Genomic DNA, 13,854 nt, shown 5'->3' on the forward strand with positions numbered 1-13,854 from the left:
ACATATACAGACACAGGCAGACACATGTGCGGATGGATATGTGTGTGTGTGCGCGCGAGTGTATACCTGTCCTTTTTTCCCCTAAGGTAAGTCTTTCTGCTCCCGGGATTTGAATGACTCCTTACCCTCTCCTTTAAAACCCACATCCTTTTGTCTTTCCCTCTCCTTCCCTCTTTCCTGATGAAGCAACCATTGGTTGCGAAAGCTTGAATTTTGTGTGTGTGTTTGTGTGTCTATCAACATGCCAACGCTTTCGTTTGGTAAGTTACAGCATCTTTGTTTTTAGATATATTTTTTCCCACGTGGAATGTTTCCCTCTATTATATTCATATCATTAAAGTACATAATACTGTATGTATAATTTTCTTTGAATAAATGGCATGAATAAGATAAAAACTTGTAGCACTTTTTCTGCATGGAACACATTATCATGTTTTACATTAATTTATGAGATAAATTGTTTTGCTTAATGAGTGTTTCACACTACGAGTAAGATTATGGAATGACTTATGCTCGCTATGCAAGGTTCCACTGTACTTACAAATTAACAATTTTGGGTTTTTTCTTTGCTTGTACTGTGAAACCTTTGCTTCATGCCAGGTCAACGGGAAGTACCATATAGGTTTTGATCAGTGAGTTACTGAGTATCAAAACATGTGACATAAATGGTCATATCTTTTGTTAATGTTGACTTAAAAGCTTCATTTTTTAAATCTCCAAGAACCTGTAGACCTTAGTATGTGACATAAATTTCTACTTGATATGTGTATCCATTCATGAGAAAATCAGTTTCTAACAGTAGGACAGAGATGGACGGAAAACAAAATGATCCTATGAGGGTTCCATTTTAACTGACATGTACAGAACCCTGAAAAATGGTAGAAAATAAACTTGGCAAGGCTCAAATGGAACTAATACTGAAGTGGACTACATTTCATCAAAAAAGTAACAATGCAGGCTGTGATGGTCCTAAATCACAAACTGGATGTATTTATAGACTCATTTTATGTCGAAGTGCAAAATTTCACCTTCTGTGAGGTTTTGTACAAATTGTTAGTCTTAAGGGTAGTTATTTAGTTGTTTGCATGTGCTCTAGATCATAATTGTGATTTTCTCACTATGACATGGAAGATGTTCATTGTTCACAATTGTAGTAAACTTTCTCAATGAAAAATACGAGCAAATGCTTTCAGATTGTGTTTGAGGTTAATTTTATGACCTATTAGATTTTTTACAACAATAGGTAAGTGTGATTCTTGAGTTTCTCCCGGCGTATTTGATAATCAAAATATCCACGGGTGTACTGCCGGTCTACAGTGTCCAACGGGCACAATATTTCGGCGATCATACATGTCGCCATCATCAGGTGAACTGACGGACTGAGCTCCTGTGAACGTGCCGGCACGGAGATCCGTACACTATGGCTGCTCAGGTGGAGCTGGGTTCGGTCGCGGCAGCGGCGGATTTAAATACCCTCCGCCCGCGGCTCGCTCACTCCGCCGTCCGCGCCCCGCGCCACGGTCGCGCGGTGGAACAGATTGCGACGGCGTCTGAGATGACGTTGGTGTGATGGCTCCGTCCGCCGTGGTCGTCACAACTATACATTTGCTCGATTTACTCTTGATTAACCCAATCGCTGGTTCCCAAGCCTTGCTAAGATTATAGCCACAGTCACAATTTATGAGGTCGTCATTGGTGCGAATTTCGATGGCCTCTCTAACAACGCTGTCCCAGTATCTCGACGTCTGTACCAGAATCCTCGTGCGTTCATACGCCATAGCGTGATTTTCCGACAAACAATGTTCAGCGGCCGCCGACTTGCTCGGATACATCAGTCGAGTGTGCCTCTGGTGTTCACGGCATCGATCCTCGACGGTACGCATCGTCTGACCAATATACGACTTGCCACATTGACACGGAATCTGGTACACGCCGGCCTTCCTCAAACCGAGGTCATCTTTGGCGCTCCCCACCAGTGCACGAGTTTCATTCGGAGGACAAAACACCGTTCCGACCCGGTGTTTCTTCAAAATGCGGGCGATCTTTCCCGAGAGTGCGCCTGTATATGGGATAAACGCAGTGCCTACCTCCTCCCTCGTGATTTCATCCATATCCACAGGTTGTGCTGTAGTGGTTGGGCGGAGAGCACGTTGAATCTGCCACTCTGAGTACCCATTTTTTTTAAATACAGTTCTCAGATGTTCCAATTCCTGGGGTAGACTCTCTGCGTCAGAGATAATGCGCGCCCTATGTACTTGAGTTTTAAGTACCCCATTCCTCTGTGAAGGGTGGTGGCAGCGACCGAACCCAGTTCCACCTGAGCAGCCATAGTGTACGGATCTCCGTGCCGGCACGTTCACAGGAGCTCAGTCCGTCAGTTCACCTGATGATGGCGACATGTATGATCGCCGAAATATTGTGCCCGTTGGACACTGTAGACCGGCAGTACACCCGTGGATATTTTGAATAGGTAAGTGGTCAAAAGATTATCTCACTAACTCTGGGTGACAATGAAGGCACCCCTTGAAGACTGTGCTCTTAACCAAACATAGGAGAGAAACAATTTGGGATACCTTGGGCAACATTGGTTAACAACAACAAACTGCTGTCACTAGAGAGCATAAGAAATGCCTGATAACAAAAGGCCATTATTGTGATGATGTCTCCAATATGGAAGGATTAGCAAAGAACAAAGGAGTGTTACTCTATAATTTCTGCAAACTACACAATATATATTCACTCAAATTAATGTGACCACCTGTCAAAAGCCTGAATAACCACCTTTTGCAGAACAGACCACAGTGAGATGTGCAACACTGGAGTCAATGAAGTTCTGAAAGGTAAGGACAAGAATGTGGAGCCATGCCGACTCCAATGTTGCGGCCAGCTAGTTTTCTCGGTTGAGAATCCATGACGTGAAGAGCCTAACCGAGGTGGTCCTACAGATTCCTGATTCCGTTTAAATTCAGAAGATTTTAGTGCCTGCAGGAGTATGGTTAACTCATTCCAGTGCTCTTTCAACCACAAGAGCTGTGTGACATGGTGCATTGTCCTGCTGGTAGATGCCATCGTGTCGAGGACAAAACAAACAGCGTGTAAAGGTAGACTGGGTCCTGAAGAGTAGATGCACACTGCATACTTGCTTGTGTCAATCAACTGCACTTTCTAGAATGACAAAATCATCCACTGAATGCCACAAAAACATTTCTCAGAGAATAACACTTCCTCCTCCAGCCCGGAACCTTCCCACGATTGTTGCAGAGTGTTGCTAGCACATTTTCACATTGATGGAGCATAAAACACAATTCATCTGAAAAGGCCACCTGTCACCACTCAGTGGATGTCCAGTTGTTGTACAGGAATACAACTTTCAGCCTCTGATACCGATGAACAGCAGTCAGCATAGGAGCTAGAACTAAGTGCTTGCTGCAGGCGCCCATACGCAGATATGTTCACTGAAAGATCATTGGGGAGACACTGTCAGTAGCTCCTTGGTTCCTGTGGATGGACAGTTGCATGCCTGTCTGCCTGTACCCGTCTCCTTAACCATCACTTAACAACTGTCATTTATGGCATGTAGTTCACCATAGTTGCTTCTGCAACAGTTTTTGACAGCACCATTTTTCCAAGCACAATATACTTCAACCACGGTGACACACAATGGTTTACACATTTAGCTGTTTTAAAAAGGATTCCACCCATGGCATGAAAGCCAATGATGGTAACCTTTTGGATGTCAGATAAATTGGTGCATTTCTATGTTACGACAACGACTGCAGTTTTCCATGTTTCCTGGGCCCACTTTATATACCTTCCACTGCTAGTGCTGCCACCTGCTATCTGTGGGTGGTTACTACATGTTGACGTCGAACTTTGGTGACAGTAATTTAATGTGATTGGACCTTGTCAATTTAGCAATAAAAGTTATGGAATATTTGAAAGCTACGGTTCAGGGAACTCAAGTCTCAGAAACTAAGTCAAGATTCATAATTAACATGAAGTTCCATCACAGTGTGAGTCGACAATTATTTTATCACCTTTACATCAAACTTCTACTATTGCTGGCAGTGCCATGGAGCAGTAACTGAATGCATGAGACAATGCTTATAATAGATAAAAAGGAAAAAAATAATAGTATTGACCCTAATGGAGATCATTTGGGAAATGTGTGTGTGTGTGCGTGTGTGTGTTTTATTACACAAGATCAACTGCAAACTTATTTGGCTACAAACATACTAAGCAAAGAAAAAGGTTCAAAACTAGAAAGTGAACTTCTGAAATTATATATGCACTTACCCAGGCAGCGACCACGACGTACTTGTCGCTCACCACGGTTATTGAATTGCATCAGTACTGAACCCCGATGTTCACAGATGCAGCCATCACTGCTCTCTGAAGTACTGCTACACCTACACGAAATAGTTACATCATGATGTCTAGAATACAAAAACGTTTTTTAAAAGCATTTACAGAACATTGAAATTTTGTTTACTGAAAATAAATAGCAGGTTAATACTGGCTAAATGATTGAATATTTGTGAGACCAATTCTGTTTTTGAACTTAAACATCTGAGAATGATTTTACAACAAGGACAGTTATTTAAAGAAACAAATTCATTATACATCCCAACTGAAGAAAGTGTATTCAAGGGATTGTCATGAAGAAGTGGATACTTTTTGGATATACCTCATGGGTTGTTCTTCAAGTACAGGAAAAACAATTAACATAACAATGAAAGCTATCAATATTTGACAAAATAATTTAATTGAATAGATAAAATATCTACTAACCAAGCGATGGAAGAAAAAAAAACACACACACACACACAACAGAAAGTTATAATTAGGCAAGATTTCGGAGCCAGTAGCTTCTTCTTCAGGCAGAAGGATTGAAAGGGAAGGAAGAGGGGTGAAGGAAAAGAACTGGAGAGGTCTACAAAAAGGGGCAGATTTCAGGAAAGTCACCCAGAAGCATGGGTCAGGGAGACTTATCAGACGGTAAGTCTCTCCTGACCCATGCTTCTGGGTGATTTTCCCAAAATCTACCTCTTTTCCTAGACCTCTCCAGTCCTTCATCCCTCTTCCTCCCCCTTCAGCCATTCTGCCTGAAGAAGGAGATACTGGCTCCAAAATCTTGCCTGATTATGACTTTCTTTTGTGTGTGTGTTCTGCTGCCGCTTGGTGAGTAGACTTTCTATCTATCAAATAGAACAGACCACACAATAAAACACTCTACACTATTCATCTTCAAGTACTTTTCTTTATTGCTGGGTAAATGCTACATGTCAAGCTCCTATGACACGAGGGTATCTTCCTGCTGTAAACCAGCACTCTCAAGCTGTGTAGCTTGTTAACTATCTTGATTGAAAATGATAAAGCTGCATCTATTATTTATGTTTATATATATAAGAGCCATACACATTTATGTTCATGTGACATAATGTGATCAAATACTGACCTACTAGCTAAGATAAAGTAATAGTAGGAGCATCCTCAGCACAACACAAACCTCTTACGAGACAGAGAGCTATTACGTCCAAATGAAGATGATCTAATTCGTTCTACTGCTGTGCCTTGAACAGCAGGTGGAGATTTCACATCTTTTGTGCCTTCAGCACTGACAGTGCGAGACTGTAGTCGATGACGGCGCAGTTCCTCTCGGAGAGCCTCCTGCCTTCGCATTATCTCCCCTTGAAGCTCTTGTCTCTGTGAACATGAGTGTCAAGATATTTCATTGCTCAATTTCCTCACTGAACAACTGATGACCAACAGAATTACACATTCTTGCTCTTCATCAGGGGATGCATGGAAGTTTAATTTACCAGAGATTTCAACTAGTAGTTCAAGGCAAGCATTACAAATTATTTGCTATTATTATTGTTGCTATATTGTTGCTATATTGTTGGCAAAGAGTGTTAAAGAGCACATTAATTTGCTATATTGTTGCTATATTGTTGGCAAAGAGTGTTAAAGAGCACATTAATTTTAACTATGACTGTGTGGAAAGCACAAAATTTCTTGGAATGCATGTTCACTGCCAAAGTGAGAAGAGCATGTAAAAATACTTAGGAACAGAAGCAAACAATGGAAAATCCAGGATGGAATAATAACAGTATTATGAAAAGGATAGACTGCTACTCACTGTACATTGGACATGTTGAGTCGCTGACAGGAAGAAAACTGCTAAACAAGTAAAACGAATGTGAGTGCCATGATGGAATAGAAGGCTGTGTAGTGCTAGGGTGGGAACAGAGAAAGAGACAAGTGTGTGAAGGACAATGACTAATGAAGGTTAATGCCAGGAGGGTTATGGAAATGTAGGGTATATTGTAGCGAGAGTTCCCACCTGCGCAGTTTAGAAAAAACAGTGTTGATAGGAAGGATTCAGATGGCAGGGCTGTGAAGCAGTGATTACAGTGAACAGCATTGTGTTGGGTAGCAAGCTCAGCAACTGGGTGATCCAGCTGTTTCTTGGACACAGTTTGCCAGCTGCTATTCATACGGACAGATAGCTTGTTGTTTATCATGTCCATGTAGAATGCAGCACATCGGTTGCAGCTTAGTTTGTAGATCACATGACTGGTTTCACAGGTATCCCTGCCTTCAATGGTATAGGTGATGCTTCTGAGCGGACTGCGAGTATATGGTGGTGGGAGGATGTATGGGACAGGTCTTACAGCTAGGTCTTTTACAGTGATACGAGTCATCAGGCAAGGAGTTGGGAGCAAAGGTTGGGTAGGGATGGAAGAGGATATTGTGTAGGTTTGGTGGGCAGCAGTGGGTATCATAGCATGATGAGAGATAGTCAAAATACTGATAGAGAACATGATTCACTTACTCCAGACTATTTTCTTGTGCATGGTTGGGAGAGTAATTACAATCTCTGCAAGCCTGAATGAGATTGCTGATATATTCTGAGAGGGACTGTTCATCAATACAGATGCAACATCCATGGGTGGCTAGGCTGTGTGGAAAGGACTTGTTGGAATGGAATGGCTGGCAACTGTCGAAGTGGCAATATTGCTGGTGGTTGGTAGGTTTGATATGAACAGAGGTACTGATGCATCCATCTCTGATGTGGAGGTCAACATTGAGTATGGTGGCTTGTTGGTTTAAATGGAAGAAAGTGTTGAAGTTCTGGAGGAATGTGGGTAGGGTGTCCTCACCCTCGATCCAGATTACAAAGATGTCATCAATGAATCTGAGACAGGTGAGGGATTTGGGATTCTGGGTGGCTAGGAAGGATTCCTCTAGGTGGCTCATGAATAGGCTGGTATAGAATAGTGCCATGTGGGTGTCCATTGCCACACCACAAACTTGTTTGTAGGTGGTGCCTTCAAAGATGAAGTAATCGTGGATGAGGATTGAGTTGGTCATAGTGAACAGGAATGAGTTTGTAAGTTTGGACTCTGACGGGCAATGGGAAGAGTAGTGTTCAATAGTAACAAGGCCATGGGTATTAGGGATGTTAAGGTGGTTGGGTTTATGGACTGTAGGAAGCATGTAGAAGGGGAAGTGCGAGGAGTGGCGGGGATGAGGTGAGAGATAGGAAGAGGTTCGGAATGTGTTGAAGGTTTTGATGAGGTACTGGAGATTCTTTTGGATTTCTGGACTGGGGTCACTGTGGCAGGGCAAGCATTAAAATGTTGGGGTCAGTTTTTAAGTGGTGGATTGCAGTTCTTTCTGTGTAAGGATCGATTGCATGTTGAGGGCTTTAGGGAATCTCTACAGCATGCTGTGCCCTCCAGATTCTTACATCAGTATGCAGAATTTCATGTATCAAATTGGTATATGTGGCTTAATAATAATAATAATAATAATACAGAACTTCTTAAATTAAGTAACCTGGTTTAAATCAGGTACTCCATTACCATACTAAAACTATTTTGTAAATAATCGTTTAGTAATGGAGTACCTGATTTAAACCAGGTTACTTAATTTAAGAAGTTCTGTATTATAAAATACATATAATATGCATATATATTATAAATAATTATTGAAGACTAAGAACAGGCAGTAATAGCCGACCAAGACAGACGCAGCAACAGGAAGTAACCACTTTTGTGACATTTACGAGTTCCTAACCAGGAGCGAATTTTATTATATCATCTGTGTGCCTTAATAGTTTATTTTCTTGAGTTAATGCGTGTAAATTTAATATTTAATAGCCACAGTTCTCGCGTTTTCGTTTGTGTCTGAAAGTAAACTGATTTTGTGACATATTACAAGTTCCTAATCAGGGTCAAATTATTTAGTTTCACCTGAGTGCTTCGGTAGTTAGGTTTTTGAATACCAGCATATTATTAGACACAATGCCTGCATTTTCGTCAGGGTCTACAGTAGAGTTGCGCAGCATGTGCCAATAGTCCGTTTATCTGCACAGTTTAGTTTTACAGGTTCTTTAGTATGGGCAGGGATGGCGATTCTTGTGTGTGGATGTGAGCCAAGTTGGTGACACTTCGCTCTCAGCTTCAGGCTGTGATGGCTTCGGTTACACAGCTTGAGGCTGCAGTGGATGGACACCACTGTTGTGGGCCGGCCGTGGGGATCCAACGGACGTCCAGCACATGGTGGCTGCATGAAAAACCTCCCTGGTTTGTCTTACAAACAGATTCGAGGTTCTGTCTGTGACTGACACTGTCGCTGAGCCAGATGCTGTCGCCTGTCCTGTTTCAGAGGAATCCACTCAGCCTGCAAGACCCAGGCAATTACATAAGGTGGGATTATTGGTAGTTGGGAGCTCCAACATTAGGCGTGTTATGGGGCCCCTTAGGGACTTGACTGACAAGAAGGGTAAGGAAACCGATGTGCACTCCGTGTGTATACCAAGTGGAGTCATTCCTGATGTGGGAAGGGTCCTCCCGGATGCCATGAAGAGCACAGGGTGCAGCCAACTGCAGGTGGTTGCTCACGTCAGTACCAATGATGTGTGTCACTTTGGATCAGAAGAGATTCTCTCTGGTTTCGAGCGGCTAACAGAAGTGGTAAAGGCTGCCTGTCTTGCTTGCAAGATGAAAGCAGAGCTGACCATTTGCAGCATAGTCGACAGGACTGATTGCGGACCTCTGGCAAAGAGCTGAAAAAAGGGTCTGAATCAGAGGCTCAGACGGTTTTGCGACCCTGTAGGCTGCAGATTCCTCGACTTGCGCCAAAGGATGGTTGGGTTTCGGGTTCCGCTGAATAGGTCAGGTGCCCACTATACGCAGGAGGTGGCTACACGGGTAGCAGGGGCTGTGTGGCACATGGACTGGGCGGTTTTTAGGTCAGATAGTCTCAGGAAAACACAAGAAGGGCTTCAGTCACAAAGGGTGCAGGCTGAACACAGGTAGAATGTAGATACAGGAACCACTGATATCACAGTAGTAAACTGTTGTATTATCGTGAAATATGGGAGAGGGTGTCACAGAAATGATACAGGATTTGGGCTGGACATCATTAAAATTAAGGCGTTTTTTGCTGCGGAAAATATTTTGTTGACACCGACCTACATAGGGAGAAACTATCACCACGATAAAATAAGGGAAATCAGAGCTCATACGGAAAGATTCTTTCTGCGCGCTATACAAAATTGGAATAACAGAGAATTGTGAAGGTGGTTCGATGAACCCTCTGCCGGGCACTTAAATGTGATTTGCAGAGTGTAGATGTAGAACAAACGTAATTAGAGTAAAAGGAAATGCATTTTCAATAACTGTACTACGAACAAATGTAATTAGATCGAAAGAAAATTCATTGTCAAGAGTTGTATAAGATATTAATTTTAAGCTGTTAATTTTTCAATGTTTTGAATGATGAAATCCATACAGTGTAAATGGTTTCACGGATTAATAAAGAAATCAATCAATCAGTGAAGTTAATTTCAGTCAATGCCAACATAAATAGTCAAATGACTGTGCTGCTTCCAACTGACTATTCATCACCACGTGTGCTATAAAAAGTAAGAAACAGTACACATATAATGACACTACATTAATAAACAAAATAAATAAATAACTAAAGTTCATAAAATTTAAAAGTGATACCATAAACAATGGGTGTGGCAAAGCACGTTATAAATAAATACTTCCATGAGGCTCCACTAGAGAACTGGCTGGGGCTAGCCACTGGAAGCCCTCATACAGCCAGACATGGTCGTGGGAGTTGCTACAGTTTGGTTTGTATCCACAATTTAAAATTAAGTTAACCCAAAATAAAATATAATAGGGCTTTACAACAATTTAATGCAGTCAAGTATTCTTTGATACCTAACAGTACTATTTCAGGGAACACATGAAGCAGCCAGTGATGTACTCGGTAGCACGATACCTATGGGCTACTTTCCTGGAATGATGGCATTCACATCCAATGGAGACCCCATAACTGACAGATGAAGTGTGCTATAAAAAATACGTGCATGTGTTACTGTTTGTTACTGACTTGTTTCGAATTCAAAAAGGAAGGTTGACTGAGATGGAGGACCAAACAGCGAGGTTACAAGTCCCATCAGATCAGAGAAGGATGGGAAAGGAAGTTGGCCGTGTCCTTTAAAAGGATCCATCCCATTTGCCTGAAGCAATTTAGGGAGATCACAGAAAACTTACAGCAGGATGGCCAGTCACACGTTTGAATTGCCATCCTCCCGAATTTGAGTCCAGTGTGCTAACCACTGCTCCACCTCACTCAGTCAAAAGGGAAGAAAAAAGGTTACGAGTTTAATGTAGTACATACAATTAAGATATTCGACACTCAATATTATCTACATTGGAAAAAGAGGGTGGAAGGAACTGGCAGTGGCTAGATCAGAGAAACCATCCAAACATTCGCCTTAAAGAGAGTTATGTAATCATTGGAAAATGTAATTCATGATGGTCTTATGGAGAAATGACATTTGTTCCTGCCACATTTGAGTCCACTGCCTCTGAAAACAAATGCTTTGGCTGGAACTGTGTTTTGCATTGTATTTATGGTGTAACATGTGTTTTACATATTCAACAAGTTTCACCATGTTCAATGCATAACTTTCTTAGTTAGCATTATACTTGTGTCCCCCCCCCCCCCCCTTTTATACACTCCTGGAAATGGAAAAAAGAACACATTGACACCGGTGTGTCAGACCCACCATACTTGCTCCGGACACTGCGAGAGGGCTGTACAAGCAATGATCACACGCACGGCACAGCGGACACACCAGGAACCGCGGTGTTGGCCGTCGAATGGCGCTAGCTGCGCAGCATTTGTGCACCGCCGCCGTCAGTGTCAGCCAGTTTGCCGTGGCATACGGAGCTCCATCGCAGTCTTTAACACTGGTAGCATGCCGCGACAGCGTGGACGTGAACCGTATGTGCAGTTGACGGACTATGAGCGAGGGCGTATAGTGGGCATGCGGGAGGCCGGGTAGACGGACCGCCGAATTGCTCAACACGTGGGGCGTGAGGTCTCCACAGTACATCGATGTTGTCGCCAGTGGTCGGCGGAAGGTGCACGTGCCCGTCGACCTGGGACCGAACTGCAGCGACGCACGGATGCACGCCAAGACCGTAGGATCCTACGCAGTGCCGTAGGGGACCGCACCGCCACTTCCCAGCAAATTAGGGACACTGTTGCTCCTGGGGTATCGGCGAGGACCATTCGCAACCGTCTCCATGAAGCTGGGCTACGGTCCCGCACACCGTTAGGCCGTCTTCCGCTCACGCCCCAACATCGTGCAGCCCGCCTCCAGTGGTGTCGCGACAGGCGTGAATGGAGGGACGAATGGAGACGTGTCGTCTTCAGCGATGAGAGTCGCTTCTGCCTTGGTGCCAATGATGGTCGTATGCGTGTTTGGCGCCGTGCAGGTGAGCGCCACAATCAGGACTGCATACGACCGAGGCACACAGGGCCAACACCCGGCATCATGGTGAGGGGAGCGATCTCCTACACTGGCCGTACACCACTGGTGATCGTCGAGGGGACACTGAATAGTGCACGGTACATCCAAGCCGTCATCGAACCCATCGTTCTACCATTCCTAGACCGGCAAGGGAACTTGCTGTTCCAACAGGACAATGCACGTCCGCATGTATCCCGTGCCACCCAACGTGCTCTAGAAGGTGTAAGTCAACTACCCTGACCAGCAAGATCTCCGGATCTGTCCCCCATTGAGCATGTTTGGGACTGGATGAAGCGTCGTCTCACGCGGTCTGCACGTCCAGCACGAACGCTGGTCCAACTGAGGCGCCAGGTGGAAATGGCATGGCATGCCGTTCCACAGGACTACATCCAGTATCTCTACGATCGTCTCCATGGGAGAATAGCAGCCTGCATTGCTGTGAAAGGTGGATATACACTGTACTAGTGCCGACATTGTGCATGCTCTGTTGCCTGTGTCTATGTGCCTGTGGTTCTGTCAGTGTGATCATGTGATGTATCTGACCCCAGGAATGTGTCAATAAAGTTTCCCCTTCCTGGGACAATGAATTCACGGTGTTCTTATTTCAATTTCCAGGAGTGTATATGGAAAACAGTATCTAACAAAATAGAGAGATATGTCTGTTCTATCACCTATCAAGGTAATTTAGCTGTACAATTTTACATTTGTGCACAAGTACAATTGATGTTTCAAGACTGGAAAATATAAACAGTGCGGAAGTATATGTTGCTGAAGAAACAATAAATATGGTGTACCAGACAGTCATGACTGGCAGATTCACAATAGTAGTAAATGAGAGATTATCTGGTAAAGGTAAACATCTGCTTGATATGTTGTTGTTGTGGTCTTCAGTCCTGAGACTGGTTTGATGCAGCTCTCCATACTACTCTATCCTGTGCAAGCTTCTTCATCTCCCAGTACTTACTGCAACCTACATCCTTCTGAATCTGCTTAGTGTATTCATCTCTTGGTCTCCGTCTATGATTTTTAAACTCCACGCTGCCCTCACATGCTAAACTTGTGATCCCTTGACAGCTCAGAACATGTACTACCAACCGATCCCTTCTTCTTGTCAAGTTGTGCCACAAACTCCTCTTCTCCCCAATTCTATTCAATACCTCCTCATTAGATATGTGATCTACCCACCTAATCTTCACCATTCTTCTGTAGCACCACATTTCGAAAGCTTCTATTCTCTTCTTGTCCAAACTATCTATCATCCGTGTTTCACTTCCATAAATGGCTACACTCCAAACAAATACTTCCAGAAACGACTTTCTGACACTTAAATCTATACTTGATGTTAACAAATTTCTCTTCTTCACAAACGCTTTCCTTGCCATTGCCAGTCTACATTTTATATCCTCTCTACTTCGACCATCGTCAGTTATTTTGCTCCCCAAATAGCGAAACTCCTTTACTACTTTAAGTGTCTGATTCCCTAATCTAATTCCCTCAGCATCACCCGACTTAGTTCGACTACATTCCATTATCCTCGTTTTGCTTTTGTTGATGTTCATCTTATATCCTCCTTTCCAGACACTGTCCATTCCGCTCAATTGCTCTTCGCAGTCCTTTGCTGTCTCTGACAGAATTACAATGCTATAGGCAAACCTCAAAGTTTTTATTTCTTCTCCATGGATTTTAATACCTACTCCAAACTTTTCTTTTGTTTCCTTTACTGCTTGCTCAATATACAGATTGAATAACATTGGGGATAGGGTACAACCCTGTCTCACTCCCTTTCATGCCCCTTGACTCTTATATCTGCCATCTGGTTTCTGTACAAATTGTAAATAGCCTTTCGCTCCCTGTTTTTTACCCCTGCCACCATCAGAATTTGAAAGAGAGTATTCCAGCCAACATTGTCAAAAGCTTTCTCTAAGTCTACAAATGTTAGAAACATAGGTTTGCCTTTTCTTAATCTATTTTCTAAGATAAGTTGTAGGGTCAGTATTGCCTCAAGT

General features: G+C 43.2%; 1 protein-coding gene across 1 annotated transcript in view; it reads right to left on the reverse strand.

Annotated features, from left to right (window-relative positions):
- LOC126263157 (eIF-2-alpha kinase GCN2) overlaps positions 1 to 13,854 on the reverse strand; it is a 322,298-nt gene that overhangs the window by 232,924 nt on the left and 75,520 nt on the right. Inside the window, exons 5-6 of the mRNA XM_049960195.1 lie at positions 5,510 to 5,706; positions 4,297 to 4,409 (exon numbers count right to left, since the gene is read on the reverse strand). Of these exons, the coding sequence (XP_049816152.1) occupies positions 4,297 to 4,409; positions 5,510 to 5,706 (310 nt within the window). The remainder of the gene's footprint in view (positions 1 to 4,296; positions 4,410 to 5,509; positions 5,707 to 13,854) is intronic.

Source organism: Schistocerca nitens, chromosome 1 (assembly GCF_023898315.1).
Source record: "Schistocerca nitens isolate TAMUIC-IGC-003100 chromosome 1, iqSchNite1.1, whole genome shotgun sequence".
Classification (NCBI taxonomy): Eukaryota; Metazoa; Arthropoda; class Insecta; order Orthoptera; family Acrididae; genus Schistocerca; species Schistocerca nitens.